General features: G+C 44.7%; 5 protein-coding genes across 5 annotated transcripts; 4 read left to right on the top strand and 1 right to left on the bottom strand.

Annotated features, from left to right (window-relative positions):
- Positions 1-45: 45 nt before the first annotated feature.
- Positions 46-3,974, top strand: LOC128767731 (glycerophosphocholine cholinephosphodiesterase ENPP6-like). Its single transcript, XM_053879972.1, has 9 exons — positions 46-405; positions 876-1,055; positions 1,140-1,251; positions 1,315-1,456; positions 2,316-2,492; positions 2,892-3,029; positions 3,366-3,483; positions 3,588-3,689; positions 3,832-3,974. The coding sequence occupies exons 1-8, from the start codon at positions 168-170 to the stop codon at positions 3,665-3,667; spliced, it is 1,185 nt and encodes a 394-aa protein (XP_053735947.1). The 5' UTR covers positions 46-167; the 3' UTR covers positions 3,668-3,689; positions 3,832-3,974.
- A 110-nt stretch (positions 3,975-4,084) lies between these two features.
- setd7 (SET domain containing 7, histone lysine methyltransferase) lies at positions 4,085-8,019 on the top strand. Its single transcript, XM_053879974.1, has 8 exons — positions 4,085-4,745; positions 5,200-5,329; positions 5,494-5,695; positions 5,764-5,953; positions 6,991-7,072; positions 7,139-7,256; positions 7,326-7,483; positions 7,591-8,019. Exons 1-8 carry the CDS (start codon positions 4,706-4,708, stop codon positions 7,775-7,777), a joined length of 1,107 nt encoding a protein of 368 aa, XP_053735949.1. The 5' UTR covers positions 4,085-4,705; the 3' UTR covers positions 7,778-8,019.
- A 601-nt stretch (positions 8,020-8,620) lies between these two features.
- On the top strand, positions 8,621-10,514 carry zgc:113425 (uncharacterized protein LOC541425 homolog). Its single transcript, XM_053879976.1, has 6 exons — positions 8,621-8,922; positions 8,989-9,048; positions 9,242-9,373; positions 9,903-10,049; positions 10,132-10,189; positions 10,294-10,514. Exons 1-6 carry the CDS (start codon positions 8,758-8,760, stop codon positions 10,404-10,406), a joined length of 675 nt encoding a protein of 224 aa, XP_053735951.1. The 5' UTR covers positions 8,621-8,757; the 3' UTR covers positions 10,407-10,514.
- A 48-nt stretch (positions 10,515-10,562) lies between these two features.
- On the bottom strand, positions 10,563-12,733 carry rab33ba (RAB33B, member RAS oncogene family a). Its single transcript, XM_053879975.1, has 2 exons — positions 12,257-12,733; positions 10,563-12,043 (listed from the first exon to the last, which is right to left on the bottom strand). The coding sequence occupies exons 1-2, from the start codon at positions 12,482-12,484 to the stop codon at positions 11,567-11,569; spliced, it is 705 nt and encodes a 234-aa protein (XP_053735950.1). The 5' UTR covers positions 12,485-12,733; the 3' UTR covers positions 10,563-11,566.
- A 1,217-nt stretch (positions 12,734-13,950) lies between these two features.
- On the top strand, positions 13,951-21,460 carry hspa9 (heat shock protein 9). The gene is made up of 16 exons (XM_053879971.1): positions 13,951-14,200; positions 14,759-14,817; positions 14,919-15,006; positions 16,305-16,486; positions 16,560-16,684; positions 16,760-16,833; positions 18,324-18,430; positions 18,490-18,652; positions 18,816-18,908; positions 19,014-19,223; positions 19,303-19,530; positions 19,598-19,820; positions 19,990-20,084; positions 20,373-20,465; positions 20,546-20,686; positions 20,772-21,460. The coding sequence occupies exons 1-16, from the start codon at positions 14,114-14,116 to the stop codon at positions 20,850-20,852; spliced, it is 2,049 nt and encodes a 682-aa protein (XP_053735946.1). The 5' UTR covers positions 13,951-14,113; the 3' UTR covers positions 20,853-21,460.

Raw genomic sequence — 21,460 nt, 5'->3', positions numbered from 1 at the left:
GCAACGCCTCAATCGAGATTAATTTGTTTCAGCCAGGACTGTGGGTTCGATTGGGGGAACAGGGACGCCGAACGTCAATAAACAACCGTTCGTTCTTCAGTATCTCCGGAGCGTCATCTCTTCATAACTTTCTCCGGAGCTTCAGCCCTCCATCTCCGGACGCCATCATGACCACTCGGAGGCTCGCGCTGTTCCCGCCACTTCTGCTGCTTCTCTCCCCGCTGCTGGTTGTTGAGGCTCGGCCGCTGCTCGTCTTCTTCATCGATGCCCTCCGTTACGACTACGTGGACGACCTCAAGTCGCTGCCCGGGTTCCGACAACTGCTGGAGAGCGGGGTCAAAGTGGACTACATGACCCCGGTCTTCCCGAGTCTGTCCATCCCGAACTTCTACAGTCTCATGACAGGTGAGCACACGGACATTAGCCGAGAAGATCACTTAACATCACGCTCCTCCTTTGTGAACATGTCTACAAATGTGACAATGTTCAAATAACTTGGATATTTTTAGGCCACATAGAAGTACAACTGAAAGGCATGGCGGTCATATTCGAAGGAATTAACTCTTACTATTAGCTTTTGGTGAACAGCTGCTCACATTAGCATTAATACGTTTTCGTCATTGTCACGCTAACGGGTGTATAAATCCGTTTGACGTGACTTGACTCGTGCATTTTTGGATACAGAAAGAGCGTACACCCCTCGTTTATTTCCGAAGGTCCAAATGGAAATGGCTAGCTTGCTCGGCTTCATGAAACCGTGTCCTAGTTTTTCAGAGGGCACTAGATGGCGCTAGGATGGACTAGTTTTCAACTTAAAAGGACAACAAATTGGCCATTTATTATTCTTCATTATTCCATTTGTTTTTCCTGGCCAGGTCGCTACCCTGATGTTCACCAGATGACCGGTAACTACATGTGGGATGAGAAATCCGGGAAAAAGTTCCTGCTCGGGACAAACCCAGAGAGTGCGCTACCTTTGTGGTGGGAAGGCTCAGAGCCGTTATGGGTCACACTTCAGAAGATGGGAAAACGTGCCTCCATGTACAACATGCCTGGTGAGTTCTTGCTCACTAAAAAAGCGGTAGGATGACACGCTCAAGATTCTCTTTTTTTTTTTTGCAATCTTGTGCCATGTGCAGGCTGCCAGGTAATGATTTTTGGTGTCCGTGTCTGGTACTGTAAGCCTTTTGTCCCAAACATCTCTGCGACGCGCCTCATACAGATTACAGAGGAAGCCCTGGACGATCTCGGGTAAAAATTTAAGCACATTGATGCATGAAGGAGATGAGCTTGATTTGAATGTGCTTCTATTAGGTCAGGCAAAGCGGATCTGGCGGCAGTGTATTATGAGAACCTTGACAAAGTGGGACATTACTTTGGAGCAGATACCTATCCCATGAAGGCAGCTGTGCAAAGGTTGGATGCTGCCATGGTGGCGCTCAACTCCAAACTTAAAGTGAGTACTGACGCTTTCACAGCTGTGCTTGCAACACCCCTCGCCGTCCTCATGGACTCCTCTTTGGTACTTACAGATGTACGTTCCTCTTTAACTTCAATCTATTGGACCTCACTTGACTCCATGTAGGGATACATTTCAGGAAAAGAAGTGGTTGGATTTAAATCTACAACTTTGGATCCAATTAACGGTCGTAAAATACAAGATAAACTAGCAGATTAGACTCAAATCCAGTGCTGCGTCAGCTCAAAGATCTTCGCGTTTATTTCCCATGTACACGGCAATGGGTAATGTCTCTCTCGTCTCTCTGTGTGGACTCAAACCTCATGTCCGCTTGTGTCGCTCTCAGCACAGTCTGCAATCAATGCGCCGGCATGGAGACACGGGCAGGTGCATCACACCGGGCCCTCAGGTCTCTTGCATCCAGCGTGTGATGCACTTTTTTCTGTAAAAGACGAAATTGAGAAACGATTAACAGTGTAGTCAGTGAAAGAAATGTAAACGTTGGTCATTAAGCCTCGAGAACACAGACAGGTGGCGCTACAATGGTCTCACAAGAGACACGTTCATGAGGTCTTTGATGTCCATCTTCAACTATGTGATGCGACTTCAATATCAAGATGGAACAGTGTCAGTTTACGTGTATGTGAAGATTCATAGCAGATATTTTGAACATAATTCTTGATAAACTATTACAACAATCACCATAGCAACCCCACCCCTCCAAACACAACAACTTGGGGGAAACACTACCATGCATTTGAGTCTGTGCATCCTTAACTTTAGGACTCACTTTGCCATGTTGACTGATGCCCACGTTTGGAAAAGCTTCTCTACTGATGAACTGCTTTTGCCACAGGAGAAGAACTTGGTGGACAAGTTGAATATCATGATGTTTTCTGACCACGGAATGACCAACTTGAAGTCTGACCGGATCATTGAGTTGGACAAGCTTATTGTCATGTCAGATATTGAGAAAATGGTGGGCAGAGGACCAGTGGTCAGTGTGTGGCCAAAAGGAGGCAAATTTGAATCGGTGAGTAGAAACAGTCATCAAACACTGTACAGTCACTGGAGATGTACATGTGGGAGGAACAAGAAATGAACTCTCTAGAATTTTAAGATCCCAGAGGAGCAGTACATAAACGGCAAAATAGAGAAGTTGCAGTAGAAATTGTTTCTCAGTTCGTATTCTCCGATATGGTGGTAATAGTTTGGCACTTTTAGAAACATGAAGAACCCAAAATAATTACCCAATAACTTGCTCACTAAAAAAGGAAACTGTTGCCAGCTACATTTTATGTTCAAGTGCGGGGTGTCACAGATAGTATGACACATTTTGCGCAGGATTCGCTTCTAACTAGGTAACCAGTTTTGTGTTTCGGTGAATTTCTGTGTTGATGCTGAATCTCTTCAGTGTGCTTTGTTCTTCCAGCTGCGTGCCTCTTTATCCCGCATCAAGAACATGAACACCTACACCAAACAAGAGATTCCTGCCCGTTTCCACTACAAAGGCGGGAGGTTTGTTTCACCTCTGACACTGGTGGCTGAGCCGGGCTGGTACATTGCTGAGGTGAGCACCTGGAGATCAGACAAGACTGAGAATCAGCCTTCAATATTTATATTTTGATTTGGGGTTTGTTCTGTTGGTAAGAACTAAGAATAAATACTTATAGGAAAAGTGACCATTTGAGTCAAATATTTAAGTCAAGTACTTAATCAAATGATGTAGAAAAGTGATGGAGAAAAATATTTCTTGAAACTGAAAAATCTGTATGCTTTTATTTATTCCTGTCCTGTACCTTTTTTTTTCCTGGCTGACCAACTCTGCTACTGAAATCTGTTTGCCTTGGATGTCTGTGACTATTTAGCTGCAGTTTGAGGCGAGAGTATGTCTTCTTCTCTGCAGAACACCGCAGTAGTCCAGGCTTATTTAATCCATCTGTCAGAAGACCTCCAATTTGGCTGGCATGGCTATGACAACGAACATGTTGACATGAGAGCTTTTTTCTTTGCATCCGGACCTGGTGAGTACCTCGTCTCTCCTGGCAAATAGAGTTTTGATATAATATTTTGATTCACTGCTACCCCCACCGGGGCGGCCATGTTTTTACCTGCGTTTATGTGTCAGATTTTGGTGGCCTTCTGGATTGCTCTTCTGAGTTGTATAAGCAAATTCTGGAATGCTACTGCCACCTTCTGCCCCATTGAGGTCATTACAGTTTGGCTCATGGTAACCATATTTCAAATGCTAAAAGCGTGTCTTTTTAGTAGTCCTTTTACTTTCTCAACATCAACAGTTGACCTTGTAGAGAAGAAGACCTTCGATCGTGTCCTACAGTCCAGGTCGTAATTTAAACTGTTTCCATTTCTAGATTTCAAGAAGAACTTCCATGCTGCGCCCATACAATGTGTGGACGTCTATAACCTCATGTGTTGGACCATGGGTGTGGAACCTTTGCCTAACAATGGGTCTTGGTCTCGAGTAGAGTACTTTCTGCAAAGTTCTTTTCCTCAGTCACTGAAGAAGACTGCGTATACCAAGAGTGCACCGTTCTTGGGAGTAAAACAGCGATGAGTATCACAGAAACGGCTGGCTGTTGTTCCATGGTTTATTGAGCAATAAAATACAGACTGTGTATTTTGGTACCTGATACATCACCTGGACTCTGATTCGACTCGCATCCTCCACACATGAACCATATTAAAAAATTCTGAATACATATAGATTAATAAAACAATTCATGACATATATACGTTGAAGAAATAACTGAATTATGTACTTTTGAACTATGTAGCATTTAAAGGTTATTCTTTTCTATATTATTGCAAGAGAAAACTTCACATGATGAGTTTAATGATATATGTTGAATTACAATATTAAAAAACTAAAAATCAACTTTTAATTCAGATTTTTGTTTTCCATTCCATAACATACCAAATAACAGTCTCGAGTCATTTTTTTAAATTTTTATCATGACTACTCTTCAAGTTGTCTTGATAAGCATGCTTCCTTTTAAGAGACTGTATTTTCTGGAGTCCGAATGAATTGGTGGGGGAAACATCATCGCTACTGAAAGGTAGTACGGAGACTTGTGAGCGAGTTTATTGGTCTGGACGCGGCCGGGCAGGTTGGTGTTACGGACTTGCCGCTCCGCGTTGGGTCTCATCCAGCGACGAGCAGTCAGCTGTCATGCCGGCTGTTGTTCATGGTGACTGCAGAAGCTCCGCCGCTGTGGACCCCTCGCCATGGACAGCGATGACGAACAAGTAGAAGAGGTTGTGGAAGGTAAAACGTGTGAACGCGTCTTTGTCACTGGCATGTTTTGGATCATCGGTTGTCATGACGAGCACATGTCAGATGTTTTAGGACTGTTGCCGGACTGTTGTCTCACGAGGGTCTTTGCTAGCAGGCCGCTGCAGTGCGCTGGAGAGCCGCGGACTATAGTTCAGAGAGAAGCCGCAGACAGGGAGAGGAAGGCAGGCGGAGTGAATTGAGAGTCCCGCTGCCAGCTTCAGGGCTAAGTAAACTCTCGAGACACGGATGGAAATGATTCATTTTAGAAGTGCTCGACACATGTTGCAGTTTGAAAGATTCAGTTTAGTTTTTGTTTGTATTGGAAGTTTTGATTTTGTGCAGAACTGCTGATGTCTTTGTGGCTGACTTAGTGATTTTAGTGGCTGAGATTCTTTCCATAATTTTCTGGTCAAATTGAGAGGTTAAAACGAGTGTATGTGTTCAGGGCCTCTGGATGAAGATGATCAGCCTCATGGGTTCTGTAAGGTCACCTACTCATCCACAGATCGGTTTGAGGGTCACTTTGTTCATGGAGAAAAGCATGGAAAAGGCAAGTTCTTCTTCTTCGATGGAAGGTAAGGTGGATTCCATGCTTTCAAACTCAGTATTTGCCCACTGAGAGCACACACAACCCACCTCCAACCCTGCTCCTCAGTGGTGTTTCTCCATCAGAGCAGTCTCAACAAGCTTCTGACACGCTTCTATAGTTAATCCATGCCACTGGTGTTTGTCGCTGCAGCACTCTCGAGGGCTTCTACGTAGACGACGCCCTGCAGGGCCAGGGCTTGTACACGTATGAAGACGGTGGCGTCCTTCACGGCACCTATGTGGATGGAGAGCTCAACGGCCCAGCCCAGGAGCTGGACAGCGAGGGCCACCTGGTGTTTAAGGGCCAGTACAAAGACAACAGCCGCCATGGGACCTGCTGGGTGTACCACCCTGTGAGTAAACCGTTTACCAGAGAACTCACCAAATGAACCGTTAAAACTCTGTGTGTGTGCGCGTCCAGGATGGCGGCTGCGTGTTTGGACAGGTCAACGAGGACGGAGAGATGACGGGTGACTCGGTGGCGTACATTTACCCTGATGGACTGACGGCTCTCTTCGGGACCTTTGTTGACGGAGAGCTGATCCAGGCTCGACTGGCTAACGTGATCTCGACGGAGACGGAGCGACCACGATTTGAAATCTCCCCCAACAGTGAGTAACTTTGTCTACACCACAATCAAAGCTGCATTACTTCACTTTTGTGAAGCTGCTTTACTGCGTGTTTGCCAGCTGTGTGCAGGGTTGATTTGTATCACGGTATGCACCACGGGTCCTACATCAAATTACTGATGATGTGAGGACAACTACTATATCTATGCTGTGTTTATTATCACCTATTATTTGACTTGAGTTTTGCAGCATACATTGAGCAACAGGAGTATGTCTTGACCATTTCACTGTACACAATAGGGCTGAAAGATGTACAGTCATCCATATCGAGATTTGAACCTTCAAGATATCAATACACTCAATATACAGTATAACATACAGTGCCTCATTTGAACACAGTAAAACACTTTTCTATTCAACGCAACAGAAGTTATCAAATAGAAAACTTCATTCAGACATTTATTAAAACACACAGCAACACTGTTGATTTTGCCAACTTTATATCTGCGATTTAAATTACCACAATATAGATAAATGTATTTTTTAAATGTAGTCAATAATGTTTACATCTAAAAAAACAACTAAATCCTTAACTTGGTGTCCTTTATTTAAGCTTTCAATCTGTCCTTCCTGTCACAACTTCTGTCTCTAAAAATGTTAACACACACACAACAAAAGTAAAATAAACACAAATGGTCATAACAATATTAAATATGTGTCACGAAAATTCAAGAGAAAGAATGCACAGATGAGATTGAGCAACAGTGACAAAAGAAAGTGAACAACATTGTGTCTTTATCCTCATCCTCCCGTAAACCTCTAGTCGTAGTATGTCTAGTAGCTCTGGCCATTTACACTGCAAAGCTGCGGTCTGAAAATGCATATACACTAGTGAAGTCTGCAGCTTTACCGTGACCGGACCTGGACCTCGCAGTAATAATTTATTAATTTATAATTTATTTGGACGCTCTCATACTGCCAAAATGCTGACTCTAAACTCCCACTGAGACGCTGCTGGGCTCGTACTTTGACAACTTTATTTTGTTTCTTCTAACTTACCTGGTTTTTCTAATTTTCAGGTGCCATTTACTCTTACGACAAGTCGACGTCCACTTGCTTGGCCACCCACACTCTGCTACCAGATCCATATGAGAGTACGAAGTAAGAGACTCCCTGGAGAAGGTGTTGGAGGACAGACCTTCAGTGTTGACTGTGTGTTTGTGGCAGGGCATTTGTGGCAGAGTCTCTGATCAAAGGAGCAGGAGAGGGTCTGTTCGCCAAGACTCACGCAGAGAGAGACACAGTGGTGGCTTTTTATAATGGCATACGCATCACACACTCTGAGGTAGTTGACCACAGCTGCTCGTGTATGTTGACCCCATTGGATTTGCACTCCAAGTTCTTCTGAACGCAGGTGGACAGCCGAGATTGGGCCATGAACGGAAACACCATCTCTCTGGACGAGGACACCGTGATCGACGTGCCGCAGCCTTTTGACCAGACGGAGAGATACTGCGCCTCCTTAGGTCACAAGGCGAATCACTCCTTCACTCCAAACTGCAAATACGACCCGTGAGTCGACACTTGTCTTTGTTCACATCCCCTTTTTCATTGTTATTTCTATGATCACCTCAAACAAGAGTGTTTTCAGTGCCATAAAACCCAGTTTGCTTTTGCAGCTTTGTTCACCCTCGATTTGGACCCATCAAGTGCATTCGCACCCTGAGAGCTGTGCAGAAGGACGAGGAGCTGACTGTTGCCTATGGTTACAATCACGAGCCTTCAGGAAAGAATGGCCCAGAGGTGCCCGACTGGTACAAGCGGGAGCTGGACTTGTTTCGGCAGACCACCTCCACAGACCACTGAGCGTCACCAACCACATGCGATTGAGAGATCTATGCAAAAGAGAATTATCAGGTCAAGGGTGTCTGTCCCACGTTGCTGTTACACGTCATTAAAACATCATGTTACATCATCATATCATGTATTCTAGAAACTGAGCACAGTGAGTTTCTTTATTCACTTTAACAAGTTACCCCACAACATGCTTGCTGGCTCATGTGAAAGGTCATGGAAGGAAACTGCAGAGTTTCAGATGTCAAAATAAAATGGATTGTTAATAACAAATGTAGAGATGGTTTGTTTATTTGCATGGTTTGTGTGTTGCTGCTGGTCTAAATCTTTACAGTGTTTATCAAATTACCAGGTGAAGGATTACAAAGTTACTGTTCTACATAATTGGAAAACTTGTTTTTCTGTTATTGCTTTTTTTAATTGAGTTTTTCCACCTTCATATACATATTTTAGCAAAGAATATGAAATACTGTACCAGATTCTCTCTCTCTCTCTCTCTCTCTCTCTCTCTCTCTCTCTCTCTCTCTCTCTCTCTCTCTCTCTCTCTCTCTCTCTCTCTCTCTCTATATATATATATATATATATATCCCTTCAAATTACTTTTATTTATTTTAAATTTTAATTTTCATGTCGGAACGATATTGCCACTGTGGTTTATCTAGATTCACGATGGTCCTTGTTTTGTTCAAAGGATTTTATCGAAATCTGTCCCAGAATGAAAATAAATTTGCGGTGGGCGGTGCTTCAAGTCCTGCAAGACAATACCGAGGGTTTACAAACCACAGTTGTTCCGTCATCCAGGTTAATGGTTAAACTCTCCACCTGCAGAACTGATACTGGCACCAGTCGCTGACCGGAAGACTTTTACCTGCCACTTCCTGGACCGAACAACCAGTTTCACTTTGAATTGGAATCACCCGGGATGATTTGAACCCTCCCAAACCTGTGAAGCACCACCTGCGCCCCAGTGAAAGGCGGGTCAGAAGCCGAAGATGGACCGGTACAAGTACTTCATTTTCCGCCAGAAAAGAGCTCTGATCCTCGGGATCCTCCAGATCGCGTGCGCAGGTATCTGTGTTATCTGCGGGTTCATGGACGCCGCCTTCCGCAAGAACACGCCGCTGAGCGTCAGCAGGACGCCGCTGTGGGGCGGACTGGTGGGTCCACAAGGTTCCGTCTGAGCTCAAGATGCCAACCGAACCTCAAATGTGACTGTCTTCCAGGTCCTGGCCTCTCCTGGTGTTTTGGCTCTTTTTGCATCTCAAAGGAAAAACTCCATTCTGGTAAGTTAGTAAACTTTAAATTATTTTTACTAAAACTGAATTTGTATTCTTTATTTTAATGTTTACAGAAATGATGTATAGAATAATATGATAATAATAATCTGATACTTGCTATATATATATATATATATATAGAGAGCTATACAGCTTCTATAATTGTAGCGTATAATCTGAATTGAACTTGCTTGTCCAGGTGTTCGCCATGGTGGCGGCAGCTGGGGTCGCTTGTGTGGCCGCGGTCTTCGTGTCGGCTTACGCCGGTCTGACCCTCACTTACGGCGAGGAGGACGAAGACGTCTTTCACCATCATGACAATCCTAAAGTGGTAAATGCTCCACCCTAAACTCAATTGGAAACTGAAGAATTCAGCTTCTTCCATGGTGCCCTGACTTTAAATAAGATAATACCCCTTCACGGTCGCTCCCCCTGGTAAATTTCCTGGAGGGAGTCATCCCAAAGGGATCAATAAAGTCTAGTCTCAGTCTCAGTCTCAGTCTAATACATTCTGTAATAACGTTATATATTCTCCCTGATCAACTTATCAAGACTCACCAAGAGCCTTCTTTATGGATGAATTCAAGTAATTAAATACACATTTTGTAGTGTCACACTAAAATATCTACAGTTTAGATCTCAATAATGTGAGTTTCTAACCACACATTTTTCTTCCTACCGAACTCCTGGGGGCCGTCTTGTGCTGTCAGGAGGCCACATGTGATCCTGCGGGTGACACACTCTTCTGTCCAAACATACTTTAAGAGAAAAGGGTCACGTTTCTCGATGGGAATCTTATTTAAATTCTAGTCAGACGCAGACACGAGTGACCAGCAACTCAACACCTTCTCTTGTCTCAGACTTTCGTGCTTCACGGACTGGTGAAAGGAGCCAACGCCACCATCCTGCTGAGCTGCATGGTCAGCCTGCTCCTCTGCTCCCTCATGGCCTACGTGGGCTCCTCCAGCCTGCCCTGCTGCGGCTGCTACGATTCCAGAACCGGACTGGTGAGTCGCCCAGTACTGTTGTGTTTTCTCGTTTCCACCAACACGCTGTTCTTCTGAACAAACTCCTTGTTCTGCCCTGAAGGAGACACTTGTTCCTCAGTTTGATCCTGGAGACACGGAGCTGGTTTGCACTCGACAAGGTGAGCACGGCTCTCGCTTACATCACCTTATGTTTACCGAGGAGATTTCTGATGAGTGTAATACCTCAAAAAAAAAGTTTTTCTTATTCTGATTATTCGACCAGCGGGTGGCGACGACAAGCTCTTTAACTCTCCGGCTCAGGCAAGCCCTGCTGAGGAAGATGAGGGGGAGTGGAGGAGTTCATCCAGACTGCCTGCTTACAGCCGACTGACTTGACTGGCAGTCTCCTCTCCCACCATAGCAACTTGTTTCTTTAATTTAAGTCCTTTCATTTCACTCACATTGCACCATGTTATCTGGGTCCAGTGAACTTTTAAAAATAAACTCTGTCTGAAACCAAGAATCAACACATCTGTGAATTTCAAAGCGGTTTATTTTACAGTTCCAGGTGTAAACCGTTGGATGGCTTTAGAGACCAAAGTAAGGCAAACAGAACAAATGTGAGAGAATTCGGTCCTGAGATTGTTCCACTTCATCAATCCCCAATTATTATTTTTTTTAACCGGTAGGTCACTTGTTTGTTAAACAGGCTCAGAAGTCCACCTGAGGCTGCCGACATGAAACACGTTATGGTTTGTGCGTGAATCCAAGTGACTGACTGCAACTCTGATGACAGTTTTAGCTTTGAAACCAAGTAAAATCCACTGTTATGATGTGATTCAAACGTGCTAGTGGACTAGTGAGGCCTTCTTCAAGTGAACAGTTTTGAACTTACTGTACATTTCTAGTAGTCATTGAGACACCTTTTGGACATGATGGCTGACGTTTACTACCTACACTTCGAACCCAACGTTAAAGGCTGAAGTGACTGAACACTGCTGGACTTTGACTTGGTCCTGTTGTACACGTAAAATTACGCTTTTATTTCAAGCCAACGACACCCATTTCACATGCTCGTAGGCCACGTAAACAGTGGCTTGATTTGGTTTTGATAACTTAGTCATTTCGTGAGATAAAACATTAACAGGGTGAATGACAAGGCAAAACCCAACAATGGATCCCACTGCTGCTAAAAATGGCCTCAAATTTATACAGACTCAGAATCAAGGCTCGACAACCAGAACCGACGCAACATTCTTTCTCTTCCAAGATGAACCACTCCCTGTGCTCCCAGTATTAAAGAAGCACGTGGCAAAAAAGAAGAGTGGAACTACACTTAAATAAATGTCTCTATGTCAACATCAAGCTAAGTGCCCAAGACGTGATTTTCTGATTTAAAGCGGCAGCCAAGAAAAAACAGTGTGGATTATGATTTACTTATGTCACAGTGTCTCCTTTTTCTAGTCACTTCTCCCTGGTGATTTATGTCTGACGGAGTTCAAGATTTCAACAGAAGAATTAGGCATTTATGCTGGCAACGCCACCATTTTTCCCCTCTAGCATCCGCAGCCCCACTCTCTGGCTCCAGCCTCCCCACTCCCGCTGCTCAGGTTGATGGTGCCACCAGCAGGCTGACTCAGCACCAGAGGTTTCTGTGACTTGAGCTTGTGAGCCACCGTCATGAAGATGGCCTCCACGTGGTCGCTGTCGCCACGGCTTCTGTCCCCCGGGTTGTTGGGGCTCTTGGCAGACGTCTCAAACACAGGCATGGAGTGGACGTCGGCGAACTGCTGCGCCACGTCCGTGCTGACTTGAATCGAGTCCTGGAGGTCGCACTTGTTCCCCACTAGAATCCGAGGAACCTCAGCGCCCAGGGCGTGCTGCTTGCACTCCTCGATCCAGGCGGGGAGGCTGCGGAAGCTGGCGGCGTTGGTGACGTCGTAGACGAAGACGACTGCATGAACGTTGCGGTAGTAGTGCTGTACCATGGACTTTCTGAAGCGTTCCTGACCTGCAGTGTCCCACAGCTGGATCTGCACAGAGGACAGTCATCCTGCAGTCAAACCATGTCTGGTCCTGATGATGTCATAGGCCGAGTTGGACTAGAATTTAACTCCTTTTTGATACTATTGAATGATATATGGCACTTTTGTCATGTTGTTGTCGCTAAGGTTTGAACTTCCTGGTCGTATATCACAATAAATGACATATTTTACGTGACATATCTGAGAACCAGAGCAACACACCTTAATCTTCTCGCCGTCAATCTCGACCAGCCTCTCCCTGAAGTCCACACCGATGGTGGCCTCGGTCTTCTCGGGGAACTTGCCCGCACAGAAGCGGTAGGTGAGGCAGGTCTTGCCAACACCCGAGTCTCCGATCACGATGATCTTGAAAATTCTGGTCCTGGGTGGAGGCAGCGAGGAGACACTCAGGGAGCCGGGCATGTGTCCGGACGAGCTTCCCTCAGCCATGTCTCCCAGACGGACGGACTGGACCTGAGAACGGTGCAGCGTCTCCCGCAGCCTCCGCCGACACCCCCTGCAGGCACTTTTGTCAGAATTCCTGGAGCAGTGCGGGGTAAAAATGCCTCAGAGGACCGCCATATGTCACGGTTACCGACATTTATTTGAATATTCTCGAGAGGCGGAGGTTCTTCTGTGGTGTTTTATGACCTCAGGTGAGACCTGGATGTAAACAAACGGAGCTCAGCAAGAGGCCACGTTTACTCAGCAAATCTCGCGAGATCTTTTCTTCTTCGCTTACGCTAGGTGTAGCTGTTGAAAATCAAAGCGCGATACTGCCCCGCCTGGTGAGTTTAGAGGAGCATTCAAACACAATGTACGTCGAGAGGGCCAACAATAAAAGAACACAGATTGAGAAGCGCCAGCACAGATATTAATGAGAATAAACTACTCGTACAATCAAATGGGACAACACAATAAAGCAACAAGCAACGACAATGATGTATGTAATCTAGAATTTAGTGGTTCATCTGAACCTAATCTGCACTTCCGAAATATTTTAAATGTTCACGTTTCCAAATATTTTGAGGGGTTTGCCATACACCTACACGTATCTTGATAATCCTTGAGTAAATAACAAACATGTGGGTAAATTTACAGTGATTTTATCTCTGACACACTTATGATAAATATGATTTTGTTGAGTACAAAAGAGTGTAAAGAGCTGGGTATTTTTTAATACATATCCGCTGGGCAAATCATGTGAGAATCACCAAAGGGCAGATTAGTTTTTCTCTGTTTTGTAGAACAATTAAATGCATTGTATTGAAGGCATTTACTCATAATGGAGTTAGAGTTTGAGACTAGAACCATGGCCCCCGAGTTAAGCATGCAGATTTCCATCATTGCAGCATCAAAAGCATGATCATATGTAGTCAGCAAATATACCTTTGTCTACCCACTTGCCTACTGTTTTATGACTTTCTGTCTGGCATATACAGTGTGACCTGTTTTTAAGATCAAAATCTTGACTTCAGTCACACATCTTTGGTGTGGAGTTTGTCTGTTTTGACACCCAAACTTAGTGAACAGGCAGTCATCTCGGATTTACTCACACGTTGTTAAAACTATCAAAAGAAATCCATCACTTAACGATTTACATTTACCGCATTTAAATGAGACACCTCACTTCACCAAAAACGCCGCACCTTGACGTAACACACGCGCAACCTCTGGCGTGCATGTTACATCATGACCTTCACATGCCCATCACGTTGTTCTGCCCGAAAATAATCCTGATCAAAATGAACACAAAACACCCCGCTGATATACATTTTTGGTTGTTGTCAAACGAAAACATACAAAAACCATTAAGTACAAATATTCAAAACAGTATTAGTATGCACCGGATACTTAAATCTTTTAGTTGCCTCTGCTTTTTTTTATTCAGGCACCACCTTCGCTGGGTCCTAGTGGGTTCATGGTGCAACACATGTTGGATAATTCCAGAAGCAGCTTCGCATTTCGACCGGTCGAGCCGCAGCCAAGACACGGACTGTCCTCCCCCATAGCTCACCTCAGTCGACGCTAAACGCTTTTGGGGACATTTAAAAGCCTAGCTAAGCCAACGACACTTCAATGAAAATGTTGAACGTCACGAGCAAGCTTGTGTGGAACCTCCCCGCTGCCAGCAGCTCCCGGAACATCTCGACGCTAGTCAAAAAGGTAATTCCAAACCAACGTCTATATTTATGCTCGCATCTTTTCCACAGTACGCGAACTATATCGGTGTTAAGTATGGAGTCTGTTGTGTCGTTTCATTAGACGCCATTCGCTCATGTGACGTATTACCGGCTTCTCGAGTTTTCTGCTTATTATATATATGTGTTGTTCATATTTTCGTTCACATCCTTAATATGTGTGTCAGGAATATCCACATGTGGCGTTACAATGGTGGTTTTCCTAATTTAAGGTGGATGTATGACCTTCATTCAAACGCCCTCCATACCCCCAACATGCTGCAACCGTCACATGGTGTTCACTACCCAACACCGATTAGATTATCAACTGTTGTGTCTAAAATTGCGTTTCGTGAGTCTTTGAGTTTACCTTAGTTCACATGTGAAGTGACTCTTAATCCACTCTCCAGTCTTACAATTTAAACTTAACGCTCTAGTGGTTCCATATAGTCCTTTACTCCAAATTTGCGTTCATACCATCATATTGCTACGATTTTAGCAACTGGTTCAAAAGCTATACAACCATCTTTTGTTTTCTTTCCAGGCTTGCTGGGGTGGATTCCAAACGGATGCTCTCAGAGTCCTGTCCAGGAGAGACTATGCGTGAGTATTCAGAATAACTTTTCCATAATCTGAATAGTTGTGAATCGGAATGTGAGCGTCCTGTCCTTCACACTGAGAACAATGTTTGACCTCATTCACAGGTCAGAAGCTGTCAAGGGGGCTGTCATTGGGGTTGACCTTGGAACCACCAACTCCTGCGTGGCTGTGATGGAAGGAAAGCAAGCCAAGGTGATGGTTACAAACTGATACTGTGGAAACTGTTGCCTCAAAGCTCGGGAAGATAGCTTGATATTAGATGGCTTTATTAGTCCCACAGAGGGGAAATTCAACTATTATTTATGGAGTCAAATCAAGCCAAACTGCCTTGTTAATTTAGTGACTGGATTTTTTGGATTTGAATTAGTTACAAGAATCTCACTGGAACAATGTGTTTCACTGGAGAAATGTTGCAAAACAATATATAAAAAATAGGAGTGGGATTCAACTAAAAAATTAATCTAGTTAGACAATTTGTGATTAAGTAATCTCAATTAATCGCAGTTTAATGATATAAGAATATTTGCCACAACAAGCCACATTTTTCAATTTGAATGAATTTGGTATATTACTCAATCAAATGATGGACCCATACAACAAACAAACAAACAAAATGTTGTTTATTTTGCCTCAGTTTGACAATAGCACAATAAATCACGATGGTGTCTATTTTCAAGTTTTTATATCGCCTTATTTAAACTAAAGCTCTTTTAATGTCTTGAAAATATTTGAATAAGAATTTCAATTTTATAAGAATTTCAAGTCCATTCAGAGTAGTGGAAACCCTGGCCATTGTGTCGTGAAAAACATCCCTGAACAAAAGCAAACAGATGCTTTTGTTTGCTTTTGTTCAGGGATTCCTCCATTTTTATTATCATCCTAGCTGCCGTGTCTTGTGCATCAGTGTGATCAGTGGACCAGGAACTCCTGCACTTAAGGTGCTGCGTTGTCTGGAGAGCAAACTCTTAAATTAAAATTTTCGTTCTAATTAATTAATTGTAATAATGTTGTAATAAATTAATCGTAATTAACTCGTTTAAGTCCCACTACTAATAAAAAAATGTAGATGGTCGATGATCTTTGGGGTAGTAGGGTTGCTTCGCTCCCTTTTCAATAGAAGTTTGTCTCTAATCATAATAAGTGTCTTAATTGTCTCAGCATAACGTATGTCAATGGTCTGTCTTGTGTTTTAAGGAGTCTACAGCCTCTCCTCAGAATTTAAACTAAATAAAGAGAGACCATTTATTGAATTGATCCTCTGTATTCAAAACAAATTTTACATCACGGCACAACACTGCAGTAGTTACCTGCTCGTAGACTTGGCTGTCTGATCCGTCTGACCTCAAACACGCCGCATGTTGTGTGTAGCAAAATGTGTCGGCACTTGTCCACAAATAAAAGCCTCACAGCCTCACTGCGTCCTGTGAGTCCAAGAGTTCTCATTATAAAGTCAAGTTTGCTTTCATTTCACTTGGAAATCTTGACTCTAGGTGTTAGAAAATGCAGAGGGAGCCAGGACAACCCCTTCTGTCATCGCCTTCACCGCTGATGGGGAACGTCTGGCCGGGATGCCTGCCAAGCGCCAGGCTGTCACCAACCCACAGAACACGCTTTACGCAACCAAGCGTCTCATCGGGCGCCGTTTTGACGACCCAGAGGTTCAGAAAGATATGTAAGAGCAGCTGCAGTATTCTTTTTCTGTTTGAGTTCATGAGTGATCACGTGTGTCTCTTTTCATTCGACAGGAAAAATGTGCCGTACAAAATTGTGCGCGCGTCCAATGGTGACGCTTGGGTAGAGGCTCACGGTAAAATGTACTCCCCCAGCCAGGCCGGTGCCTTCGTGCTGATGAAGATGAAGGAAACTGCAGGTGAGTGTGACTCACTCAGCCACTCATATTTTTAAAGGGTCAAATTTACATTTCAATTTACACTTCCTTCTTCAGAGAACTACCTGGGGACCAAAGTGAAGAATGCTGTGATCACAGTTCCAGCCTATTTCAACGACTCCCAGAGACAGGTACATGTGAAGAGAACACAATTGAAGGAAATTAGTTGGTTTACTCCTCTTTGACCTTGAATCTGAGTCGTGTGCCAGATAAACAATCTAAGTCTATTTTGGGGGGAGATTTTGACGCTGACATAAGTGTGGTACATAAGGATTTTTCTTACATATTGAAGTGGCCCCACACATGAAGAAGAGAAAAATCTGGAGTTGATTTTTCTTTGTTTGTGGTGCGCCTCCATAGTCCACACACATCAAGATTCTGTCCTCCGCAAGCTTGACCTCTAAGCCAGAAACGTCATGTGATAAAATAAAGCAGAAGCATTTTAACGACTAGAGAACACAACATAGAGGTGGAGGGGTTGATGATGTTTTTTTAACGGCAAATTCCCAAAAGAAAAGTCACTAAATGACAGGAGAGCAGAACAGAAAACACAGGAGGTACTGAGAAACATGTATTGAATAAGATTCTGTTTTGTTTAAAACATTAAAACCAAATCTCTATATACAGAATCGAAAGTGATCAACGACACAATGAAAACTCATGACAACTTTGCTGATGCTAGAATAATGTGTCAGTTTATTCCCCACATTCAGCAAACATCAAAGCAACAAGCATTCAACTTGGTTTAAACAGCAAAGAAATCTTTCCACGCCTACCTTGACAGTAGACTGGAGAGCCAACAGTCTGGTAAAAGCGAGCTGTTCAACAGCTGGGCGATCGTACGTATCCCACAGCAGACTCCAACTCCCCAAAATACGCATTCTGATTTTATACCCTTAGACAAACAAGGTTGCGCGTAAAGCAGAGCTGGCCAGGCACTATCTTAAACAGATTCCAATACGAAAGTTCATTTTTTATCTTGATTCTGGAGACAATTTTGGGATGCACCCCACAAATGCTGCTGCTTTACTTGCTGTGTCTGGACTGCTGATGATGTCACTCCCTGGTTTTTCTTTCAAACGTTCTCATACACCATAGTTGCACCATATATGTTAATTCTGCTCTCATTAATTTATTGAAAAAACTAATTTTGTCTTGTGAAATTCCAGGTGATTCACTAATACTTCATAAACATTTTTGCGAGGGATGGTCCGATAAATCGGTCACTGATCATGATCGGATGGTTTCTGCGTGATCACTACCTGCGACGTCTCGCATCGACTTGAATGTTTTTCAGCTGTCCTTTTGACAGAATCATTGCTGCTAATTCAGCAAGGTTTTTCCATTTTTGCCACCTTGAAGAGGTATATTAAAACGTGTCTGAATTAATATGATTTAAAGTTCATTTTTTTCACGTCATGTGGACAGAAGGTCTCATCATTTTGAGGACAAATTTATTGTCAATCCATATGATCAGTATCGGTGATCGGCAGCTAAAATCCTGATCGTAACATCCCAAATTTTTGCCCCTGTTTGTCCTCCATGAAGGACTTCATTTTTACACATGGCACTCTTTGATGCAGTGATTGTTGGTCTCTGACGTCTGCCTCTGTGCCTTCAGGCCACCAAAGATGCCGGACAGATCGCTGGTCTGAACGTCCTCCGTGTGATCAATGAGCCAACTGCTGCTGCTCTGGCCTACGGCCTCGACAAAACCCAGGACAAGATGTGAGTGGAGCGCTGCTGGTGAAACATGAGCTTGTGCTGACTCTTATTTGCTCCTACAGAATTGCCGTGTACGATCTGGGCGGCGGGACGTTCGATATTTCGGTGCTGGAGATCCAGAAGGGAGTTTTTGAGGTCAAGTCGACCAACGGTGACACCTTCTTGGGAGGAGAGGACTTTGACCAGCACCTGCTGAAGTACATTGTTAAAGAGTTCAAGAGAGAGGTGAGAGTCGAGTCTGTGGCTGGCGTCAGGTACATATCTGATGTTTAACCAGGTTCTATAGCCAACTGGCTCTTAAAATATTAACAGTGTTTAGTCAAGGTTTCTGCCTTCTCTTGTAATGTGGAAGAATCTTCCAGCATTTGATGTTTTCTCTGCTCCTCAGTCTGGAGTGGATCTCATGAAGGACAACATGGCCCTGCAGAGAGTCAGGGAAGCTGCCGAGAAGGCCAAGTGTGAGCTGTCATCTTCTCTGCAGGTACCGTCTCCACCTTGTTCTGTGCCGTTTTTTATGAAACTCCGCCTCCTTGTCTGCTCTCCAGAGGCCCTCAGTCTTGATGTCTCATGAGGTTCTCTTCCACAGACTGACATCAACCTCCCGTATTTGACCATGGACGCCTCCGGACCCAAACATCTCAACATGAAGCTGACCCGTTCTCAGTTTGAAGGCATCGTCGCTGACCTGATCCGGCGCACGGTTGCGCCGTGCCAGAAGGCCATGCAGGATGCTGAAGTGTCGAAGGGGGACATTGGCGAAGTGCTGCTGGTGGGAGGCATGTCCCGCATGCCCAAGGTGTGTAGTCCAGACACACTCCGTTTCAGAGGTCTGTTTGGGTTCAAGTGTTTTATCAATGTTCTGATTTCACCTGCAGGTCCAGCAGACGGTTCAGGATCTCTTCGGTCGGGCGCCGAGCAAGTCTGTGAACCCAGATGAGGCTGTTGCCATCGGCGCTGCCATCCAGGGCGGAGTCTTGGCTGGCGACGTCACGGACGTGCTGCTGTTGGATGTGACTCCACTGTCGCTGGGCATTGAGACTCTGGGCGGAGTCTTCACCAAGCTCATCAACAGGAACACCACCATCCCCACCAAGAAGAGCCAGGTACCCGGGTCGCTGGTGCCGTGACCAGTGCTGCCTCCTTCTCTTTGCTGACTTGTCTTTGCTCCAGGTCTTCTCCACTGCCGCCGACGGGCAGACCCAGGTGGAGATCAAGGTGTGTCAGGGTGAGAGAGAAATGGCCGTCGACAACAAAGTCCTGGGGCAGTTCACCTTGGTCGGCATCCCACCTGCACCCCGAGGTGTCCCCCAGATCGAGGTCACCTTCGACATCGACGCCAACGGCATCGTCCATGTTTCGGCAAAGGACAAGGGCACTGGCCGCGAGCAGCAGAGTAAGTCTGGAGCGAATCAAGGGGTCAGACATTGATCAGCATGACATCATCATGATGGGCCGAGGGATTTTTATATATATTTTTTTGACTCAAACATAGAGATGTTTTCAGATTTGGACTTGTTTCATGTCAGTGAAATGGTTTTTAAAGGAGTGAATTTTCATTTCAGTTGTTATCCAGTCATCTGGAGGCCTCAGCAAGGATGACATCGAGAACATGATCAAGAACGCTGAAAAGTACGCTGAGGAGGACAGGAGAAGAAAGGTACGGACTTGGGAAAGACCACCTGCCTCGATGTGTGGGCTCAGAGAGAAGATACTGAGGTTGTTGTGGAAGGACAAGATGAGAAATGAGTGTCGGAGGGACATGAGAAGTTTGGAGGCGAAGTTAGGGAGGAGAGATGGTTTGGGGAGAAGAGAGAGTATAGGACCTATATTGCTGGAGAAAAGGAGGAGGAAGAGGAAGGAGGACGTGACCCCTGATGAGAAGTGCTGAGAAGATATTTTGAGGATCAAACCCCTCGTGTCTCACTGCGCTGTCTTCATGACCCAGGACCGCGTTGAAGCCGTCAACATGGCTGAAGGTATCGTCATTGACACAGAATCCAAGATGGAGGAGTTCAAGGACCAGCTTCCTGCTGATGAGGTACAAAGAAGCTGAGGACTCTTCGCCTGTTTGTGAAGATGTGCAGATATTGACCTTCTTTTTTTGTTTGTTTCTCTCAGTGCAACAAACTGAAGGAGGAAATCGCCAAGGTCCGGGAGCTCTTGAGCAACAAGGAGACGGAGACAGGAGAGAACATCAAGCAGGCAGCAACCAACCTGCAGCAGGCTTCGCTTAAGCTTTTCGAAATGGCTTACAAGAAGGTGAGTGTTCAAATCAACGTGTCATGCTCTTTAGTTTCCCTGAAGAATTGATTGCATTCTCTGCAATGTCCTCTCTTCCCTCCAGATGGCAGCAGAGCGCGACAGCAGCAGCAGCGGCAGCAGCTCAGGCTCCTCAGAGGGAGAGAAGAAGGAAGGCCAGCAGTAGACGCTTCTTGGATCGTGGCTGTTGGGTTGAGTTTCTGTGGAGAAACAGAGGACTGTTGGACATTGGGGGTGGGTGGGGGAGGAGCTCCACTTAAGACGGACATACCGAATAATTGTCCAGTTGATAATAGTTTACTGTGTTTTGGCAGTAAGTTATTCTAGCATCAAGCCGTCGCGTGTCCTGATATCACGTCTGTAATTTAATTCATGCATTTTCCTTTTTATGTTTGTTCTACAGAGCTGTTTATATACATTCTAAAACAAGTCAATGTTTTGTCTGAGAGAGAGATTTACTGTCCCCTTCTCTGGCGAGGATCCTGAACCTGCAGCAGCACTGTCTTCTCTCTGTGAACGGTGCATGTGATCTGCTCTTCTGATGGGTAATCAAACTGCACAACTGAGCGCGAGGCCTTCGTTCCTGAGACGTGCATGTGTGAGAAGAACCCCTGCTTTGGCATTCCCACCCTATCATACGTTCTTTTCCGGCATCCAAAAAGTGCTGATGCGCGAGTGGAGAGTGAAGCCCTCTGGCGACCCTGGACTGTACCAGGATGTGATCATGTGGAAACTATAACTGTCTTTTCTAATAAAAATCCAAGTGTAAAATTC

Source organism: Synchiropus splendidus, chromosome 11, assembly GCF_027744825.2.
Source record: "Synchiropus splendidus isolate RoL2022-P1 chromosome 11, RoL_Sspl_1.0, whole genome shotgun sequence".
Taxonomy (NCBI): domain Eukaryota; kingdom Metazoa; phylum Chordata; class Actinopteri; order Syngnathiformes; family Callionymidae; genus Synchiropus; species Synchiropus splendidus.
Note: the sequence above shows the minus strand (reverse complement) of the source record. Positions and strands in the feature narration are given on the sequence as shown.